The sequence below is a fragment of the Solanum pennellii genome, chromosome 5 (genome assembly GCF_001406875.1).
Source record: "Solanum pennellii chromosome 5, SPENNV200".
NCBI lineage: Eukaryota > Viridiplantae > Streptophyta > Magnoliopsida > Solanales > Solanaceae > Solanum > Solanum pennellii.
In genome coordinates this window covers 4,271,627-4,279,741 of record NC_028641.1, presented here as the reverse complement: position 1 = coordinate 4,279,741, position 8,115 = coordinate 4,271,627, and the positions used below count along the sequence as shown (strand labels likewise).

General features: G+C 33.2%; 2 protein-coding genes across 2 annotated transcripts; one reads left to right on the top strand and one right to left on the bottom strand.

The window, feature by feature from the left end:
* The first annotated feature begins 309 nt into the window (after positions 1-309).
* LOC107018559 (transcription factor TGA2.3-like) lies at positions 310-5,877 on the top strand. Its single transcript, XM_015219068.2, has 11 exons — positions 310-413; positions 1,341-1,441; positions 1,561-1,646; positions 1,749-1,979; positions 3,156-3,233; positions 3,336-3,395; positions 4,016-4,093; positions 4,219-4,276; positions 4,451-4,722; positions 5,029-5,274; positions 5,368-5,877. The coding sequence occupies exons 1-11, from the start codon at positions 310-312 to the stop codon at positions 5,518-5,520; spliced, it is 1,467 nt and encodes a 488-aa protein (XP_015074554.1). The 3' UTR covers positions 5,521-5,877.
* On the bottom strand, positions 5,863-6,860 carry LOC107018560. The gene is made up of 2 exons (XM_015219069.2): positions 6,451-6,860; positions 5,863-6,083 (listed from the first exon to the last, which is right to left on the bottom strand). Exons 1-2 carry the CDS (start codon positions 6,797-6,799, stop codon positions 6,025-6,027), a joined length of 408 nt encoding a protein of 135 aa, XP_015074555.1. The 5' UTR covers positions 6,800-6,860; the 3' UTR covers positions 5,863-6,024.
* Between the last annotated feature and the right edge of the window lie 1,255 nt (positions 6,861-8,115).

Below are 8,115 nucleotides of genomic sequence, written 5' to 3'. Positions count from 1 at the left end.
CTAAAAAAATGTTGGAATCTGTAAAGGTGTTTTTAAAAAAGATTTTATTGGGACTCTAAAATGCCCAATTGACAGAGGGGGTCAAATTTACAATAATGAAAAAAGCTGAGAGGCTAAATCTGAAACTCAGGCGTTATATTAAATTACTAGTAGTACTACTACTATACTTTAATTTAATATAAAAACTGTACTCATACGCAATCTCTTTCTTGAAAAATTTAGCTTCAAGAAAAATACAGACAATTTTATTTTGGGAAAGAAGAATTTATTTTTTAAGGTGTTGAAGTTAGTGGAGAAGGGAAAAAAAAAATGCAAGCTTTCAAAGCAGCAGCTGTTACTATTAATAATAATAATAATAATAGTAATAGTAATAGTAACTCTAGTATGTATTGCCACTCAAGTTATTACCTCAGGTATCATATATATATTTCTTATTTTTTTTTTCAATTTGAGTTATGCATGTTTTTGTGGGGTTTGTGTTTTCTTGGTTTTAAGTTGTTGTATGAGTGGAGGGGGCATAAAAAGATTCAATTTTTATTGTTTTGAGCTTGATTTTTGCATGTTTATGGAGTTTAAGTTATTGTGGTAGTAAAGGGGTTAAAAAGATTCAATTTTTACATGTCTTTTTCAGCTTGATTATGTGGGGTTTAAGTTTTCTTGGATTTCAAGTTCTTGTATGAGTGAAGGGGCATATACCAAAGATTCAATTTTTATTGTTTTGAGCTTTATTTGTGCATGTTTATGGAGTTTAAGTTCTTGTATGAGTGAAGGGGCATACACAAGATTCAATTTTTATTGTTTTGAGCTTTATTTGTGCATGTTTATGGAGTTTAAGTTCTTGTATTAGTAAAGGGGTTAAAAGGATTCAAATTATATATATTTTTTTCAGCTTGATTAGTGCATGTTTTATGTGGGCTTCATGTTTTTATTGGTTTTTCAGTTTTTGTATGAGTTAAGGGCATAGAAAGATTCAATCTTTATTGTTTTGAGCTTTATTTATGCATGTTTATGGAGTTTAAGTTCTTGTATTTTCATGTTTTATATGTTTTCAACTAGGGGCGAAGCCAGATAGGACCGAGGGGTTCATCCGAATCCCTTTTGGTGGAAAATTACACCGGTTATACATGGTTTAAATTATTTTTTATATGTCTATAGAGTAGATAATGGCCCCTCTTTGGCTTCTTCATGAGTTTACTTCATATTTTCAATATCTGGATGAAAATCCAGGCTCCTCCCCTATTTTCAGCTTGATTTGTGCATGTGTTTGATGATTTCTTGGGTTTTAAGGTTCTTGTGTGTTAAAAGGGATTAAAGATTCAATTTTTATGTGTTTTATACAGAGGTGATGAAGGTAGTAGACTTGCAGCACGCTTTGCTGATATTGGAGAACTTGAACAGTCTACAGGATTCACTCAAGATGATGCTGTTGATTTAAGTAGAAGTATACATTTTTTTTCTTTTATCATCTCCCCACCAAACAATATCTCAATTGTTTTTGATTTCTTTGATTGTGACCTTAAAAAGACAATATTTTTGCTTTTTTTTTTGGTTTCTTGATAGGTACTGTATATGGTGAAATGAGGCCAAACAATGTTGGTATTGTTTCTTGTAACAACAATAACTTACACTTTGCTGAACTTAATACGGTAAGAATAAAAAAGATCAATCTTTGCAGTGTGTGGAAATTTGTTTTTATTTTTTATTTTTTTTATTTATGAGGTTGAAGTGTTTGAAAATGGAAATTGCAGAGTATTGGTTCATCAGAGACAGGGGTGGAGACAGGGAGGTTTATGCTGCAGAAGGCACAAACAGGAATGGTGGGGGGTGGAGGAGGGGGTGGGGGTGGGGGTGTTGTAGGTGGTGCTGTGGCATTGGGAAATGTGCAGCATTTTGAGAATTGGGGTGATTCTGGTATTGCAGACCATAGCCAGCAGACTGACACTTCAACAGATGTTGATACTGATGAAAGAAACCATCAGGTTTTAGCTTTTTTCTACCCCGTACCCCAAATGGAAACTGCATTTTTTTTTGACATTTAGCTATAGTTCATCCTTGTCTTTTTCTCCTTAAGGGGAAGGAAAATGCGATATGGACAGCGGGAATCTTTGTAGCTATATTGGTTGATTACTTTAACTTTCACGTTATTGATGATGGTTTGATTCGCCTACCCCTATTTTTTTTTAAAACAATGTGGTATAGATGGTGAGATTCATGTAGTCGACCCCAATGAAAGTTGCAATTTTTGGCGTTAAGCCATTAGTCCATCCTTGTCTTTTTTCACCTGAAAAGTAGGGATAAAGTGATTGTGATATAACCTATTATGATTCATATAGTCCACCCCATTGAAAGTTGCAATGTTTGGCATTAAGCAATAGTCTATCCTTGTCTATTTTTTTTCTTTTTCCCTTAAATGGAGGGATAATGCGATGTAGACAATGAAGATTCATGTAGTCGACCCCAATGAAAGTTGCAATTTTTGACATTTAGCTGTAGTCCGTCCTCGTCTTTTTTCCCCTTAATGGGTGGGATAGTTGAACACAATGAAAGGTGCAATTTCTGGCATTAAGCAATAGTCGATCCTTGTCTTTTTTCCTCTTCTAAAGAGGGATAGTGCGATTGTGACTCACCAGCCCAAGATATTCAGATGACAAAGTACTTCCTGCGTCCTAATATATGCAGCAAAGTTTGGATTTCAAGAATCAATAATAGAAACTTGAAACTCCAGTTCAATATTTTAATCTCAAGTTATACTGGAGTTTCAAGTTTCTATTATCGATTTCACACTTTTTTGGGTTATGGAGATGTGTTAATTTTACTTATCTGCGGTTGAACTAACTCAGCTTGGTAGGGTAGCATTAGTATCTAATGTCGCTCCAAAATCTCGTGTTAATGAATTCAATATAATATTGACTAATATAACAAGCCTGTGTAAATCATATCTTTGGAATTTAATGGATTGTTGGGTTGGAAAGTGACTTGAGAAATCTTCTATAAATGAACCTGTTGTTTTGCCCTTGAATTTGTTTGAACGAATTAAGTGTATCGTATTCGCACCTAGGGGGGACCGCTCGACGCACAAGGGGGATTTGATGCATCTGGAAATGATTTGATATCTCTATATGAACTGTTTGCATTTATTTCATTTTGTGTTGTAGGGCCAAGGTGTTCAGCATGGTGCATTAATAGCTGTGGACTCCATGGACCTGTCCAAAGTAAAGCTTGGAGACCAGAAGGTTGTTGTACTGGTTTACTCTTATCTCTTTATTCCAACGGTTAACCTATTGCATCAGTTTTACATATTATTACTGTATTTACTTTACTTAGCTTACTTGCAGACACTTCGCAGGCTGGCTCAGAATCGAGAAGCTGCTAGGAAAAGTCGATTAAGGAAAAAAGTAATATATTCACCTTTTGCAATATTTTAAATGAGATTGATTTGGCACATTCCAATTACTGATACTTTTCGTCCTTCTGATTGTTATGTACAGTTCTGTAATTGTATTTGTGTTTAGCTCACTTTAGTTTGCAACTGTGTTGTGTCGTATAACTTCCATCAGAAAATGTATACATTAATGTGTACATTGCATTTAGAATTATATTATCGTCAAATAGATGCATACATTTGCAACAAACAAATAAGGTGTTTACTCACACATTACATCAGTCTTCATGATGTCCAAGATATAGTTCAACACTATAATCAGGAGAAACAGATGCAATTTGTGTAATAGTTTCACTATTTGTAATTATAAATAACACGATATGCTTCGTATGGTTTTATATCATGCAGGGGAAAGAGGGGGGGGGGTGTATTTTCAATTATGCAAAATTACCAAGATATTGTCACAAGTAAGGTGGTCGGCTGACAGCATTATATTGTTAAACATGGTTATATTTTAAGCTTATAGCTTAATGTTAGGCAGTCCGAGATGTTGATCATTGATGATCAATATATCATACGTCTACTTATATATGCTTGATGTTTAAATGACTATTAGGTTTTTGTTTTGCACAGGCATATGTTCAACAGCTGGAGAATAGTAGGCTCAAACTGTCACAGTTAGAGCAAGAGTTAAAACGAGCCCGCCAACAGGTATACCTCTTCCTCTACAACTTGTAAGTAGAGGACTGTTTTATTGTATCCGTGATCTTGAAAGAAACTACAAGTTTCAAAACGTATGAAACTTCTACGTAGTTAAATGAATTGCTTGGATGCAGGGCATATTTATTGCTAATGGATATGCAGGAGATCAGAGTCTTTCTGCTGGTGGAAATGGTAAGTTTTCTGGCCCTTGCTAGCATTCGTTACATGTCAAATTTTCACGAGAAAATTGATGTTTTTGGTCTTGTTTTTCAATCTGATTGAAGAACTTATCAAGAGTATTTTTGATCAATTTATGACCTGGCATGTGTTAGTCATGAATGGGGGGTAATTGTGATACTTGTACAGGGGCATTGGCATTTGACATGGATTATGCACGTTGGCTAGATGAACATCAACGACTTATCAGTGATCTCCGATCAGCTGTAAATTCTCACAGGGGCGATAATGAACTGCGCCATCTCGTTGATGGAGTAATGTCACATTATGACGAAAAATTCAAGCTAAAAAGTGTAGGTTTAAAAGCAGATGTTTTTCATATGCTGTCAGGCATGTGGAAGACTCCTGTTGAAAGGTGTTTCATGTGGTTAGGCGGATTTCGTTCTTCTGAGCTTCTCAAGGTAAACTAGGCCCTTCCGTTCAACTACCGTACTATGTTTAAAGTATCATTTCCTACAACAATATATCTAGTGTAGTCTTACACAGTGGGATCAGAGGTAGAGAGCGTGTACCGTCAAGGAAAACAAATAAAAGAAATTAGAAAAAGAAGTAATGGATATGAAAGCGTAACAACGCATGTTGAACAGTAACTTCATCGAAATAATAATTGAAGGACAAGAAACTACAGTAGTAACACTACGACCTAAGTGTCATTTCCGAGTAGTGTTTTATTTTCGTGTACTGATGTGCTGACATTGGGAATACAGATTCTTGGCAACCATCTTGAACCGTTTACAGAGCAGCAGCTCATAGGCATATGTAACTTGCAACAGTCTTCTCAGCAAGCCGAGGACGCGCTATCACAAGGTATGGAAGCCCTGCAACAATTACTCGTTGATACACTTTCGTCTACGTCTCTCGGCCCTAGTGGCTCAGGAAATGTAGCCGACTATATGGGGCAAATGGCGATTGCAATGAACCAGCTTGCCACTCTTGAGAACTTCCTCTATCAGGTAACTAACTGTCCTCTGTTCAAAGTACTTTACAACACTTCAACTTTTCTCTATGCAACGAAATTCACATTTATATGCCTTCTTTATTGCTAGGCTGATCTTCTGCGACAACGTACTTTGCAACAATTGCATCGAATCTTGACAACTCGTCAAGCTGCTCGAGCCCTCCTTGTCATAAGTGATTACATGTCAAGGCTTCGAGCACTCAGCTCGTTGTGGCTAGCACGCCCCAAAGACCAACTCTAGTACGTCGTATTCATCTCTACAAGGTTCCTCCTTTTCATAGTCATTTTCCTACACCTTTGAAATTGTGAAGATAAGTAGTTCACAACTTTCAAAAGTCTTTCACTCGGAATTACACTATGACAGCGTATAGTACACATGTACTATCTCGATCCACATTGCTCGAGATATCTTGTGCTCAATTAGTGATCTGTATACTATTATCTTAGCTTTAGCTATTTTCTTGTGCTAGGTATGTCAGTTACCTATTCGAAGATAGTCCTTAGTAAAACGTTGTTCGTTGTATGTACAACTCTGTTGGTTGCAATTGTTGTTTGTTAATGAAAAAAACTTCATATATTCAGGTGATTACAATAACAATATATTCCGTGTAATTCTACGGTAGATCTTATGGAGATTTGCCTTTTTAATTCATAAATAAATTTAATAAATATTTTACATGTCTAATACATTACATCAAAACTTCATAATTTATTTTTGATGATTAAAACTATAATTACTGGTTGATCAACAGTTTCCTGTTGACACTGGCTTGTATATTTTTCCTCTTTCACTATTCTTCCTTCCTGCAGACAGAAATGAGAAAATAAAAAGTATAAGCCATAGAAGATATTCAAGGAAAAAATTGTTTAAATAAGACTAATAGACTGTTTTATCGAGGTTTTGGGAAGTTAAAAATATTTATTTTTTTTTCTTGAAAAAAATATTTGAGATGTTCGATCAAACGACCAAGAGAAAATTAAGTATTTTATAGTCATAAAAAGTGTAGTTCTCATCGACTTCTTACTTGATCGTCAAACACATACCACTACTCTTGAGAACACTTGTAACAAACAACTCTTTCTAAATAATCATATTTCGAAAGTTTGTTCATATGGATCGACTATAACTATAAATTATTTTGATATAATATAAGATAAAAAGGGAACATACTTGATTTATTTCTTCTTCTTGATTTGACAATATGTGGAATAAAAACTCCTGTTCCATTTAACACTTCATCTCTATTTCCTTTACTCCATAAATCCAATAACCATTTTGGAACTTTATTATAATCCTCTTTATCTCCATACCAATAAAATTGAATTCCTTTAGGTTGTTGTAACACTAAAGATTTCATTTCTACTCTTTTTGAATTCTTGATTTGATCATTTGATTGTTGAACATAATCTTCCTCATCTTCTGTTGTTAGTATTAACATTTGTCTTCTTAACTCATCGTAAAAATCGTCACCTTCGAATTCGTCTCGAAAAGTCCCCATGTTTCTCTTAAATATTTCCATTGATGAATCTTTGAAAAAAAATGTGTTCTTGATTTATTTATCTTTTGTATATTCTTTGAGTTTTTGGCTTTGTATTTATAGTGTTTTATGTGAGGAGAAAAGGTTGTGTTTGTGGTCAAAGTTACTAGTGATAAGAATTTGGTCTTTCAACACGTCTACAAGTGGAAATAAATCTAAAGAATATGTCCTTTTTTTTTTGTATGTTAGTCAATGCTTGTATATTAACCTTAACCTTATATTATTTCAAAGGAATAATGTTAAGATTTGTCCTTTTTTTTACTCTACGAAAAGTTTTAATTTTATCATTATTCGTGATAAGTTTGGCTCATTCATATCTTTGTCTTCAGAAGTGGAGCCAGTCGCAATTTGAAGCGTATGAGGTTAATATTTTAGTCTTTTTTGAGTTATTAGGTGTTAAATTAATAATTTATATTTCTTACATAAAAAAATTAACATACAAATACAAAACGTCTAACTTAAATATTCATTGAATACTGTTTACTCGTTTTCTCAACTAAGCTCCGCCCCTGCTTGTTATAATTTTGGTTCGAAATTGCCTTTAATCACTAGGACACTTATTTAAATTAATTTTTTTACCACTAGCACAAATTTGAACCTTCCACTTATTACATATGAATTAATATATATGATTATATAAATAAGGGAAAAGGGTCTGATATACCCCTCAACTTTGTCATTTAGAGCTGATATACCCCTTGTTATGAAAGTGGCTCATATATACCCTTACTTGTAAACAAATGGCTCACATATACCCTTTTCCTCTAACGGAAATGAAAAAAATAATAATTTTAATCTAAATTTTTAGTATTTTTTTCTAAAAAATATAATCCCATATGAGTAAATTTAATCCTGGTCAAACATATTTTTTTTGACTTTTTTTTTGTTTCAATGACTAATTTATAATTATTATTTTGATAATCAAATTTATTTATGTTTCATTAATATTCTTGTAAAACTTATCGTAGATGACCAAATTTTTTCTTCGAATACGAAATTAAATTACAATACACACAAAAAAATCAGTTTAATTTTTTATTCTTCAAACTAAGGAAAGAAAGAAAAAAACAAAATAATAATAAAAAATTCAAATAATTATAATAAAAGAAGTCAAAAAATAATTTATATATGAAAAAAATTAAAATATAGCTTGAACTTTGATAGAAGAATCATATATATTGTAACGACCCGCTAGGTCGTTTTGAAAACTAGGACTAGTTTGACTCCATTTAAAAATTTAAAGGGGTATTTTTAAACTATTAGATAACTATGAGTACCCAATTGATGAAACTTTTATT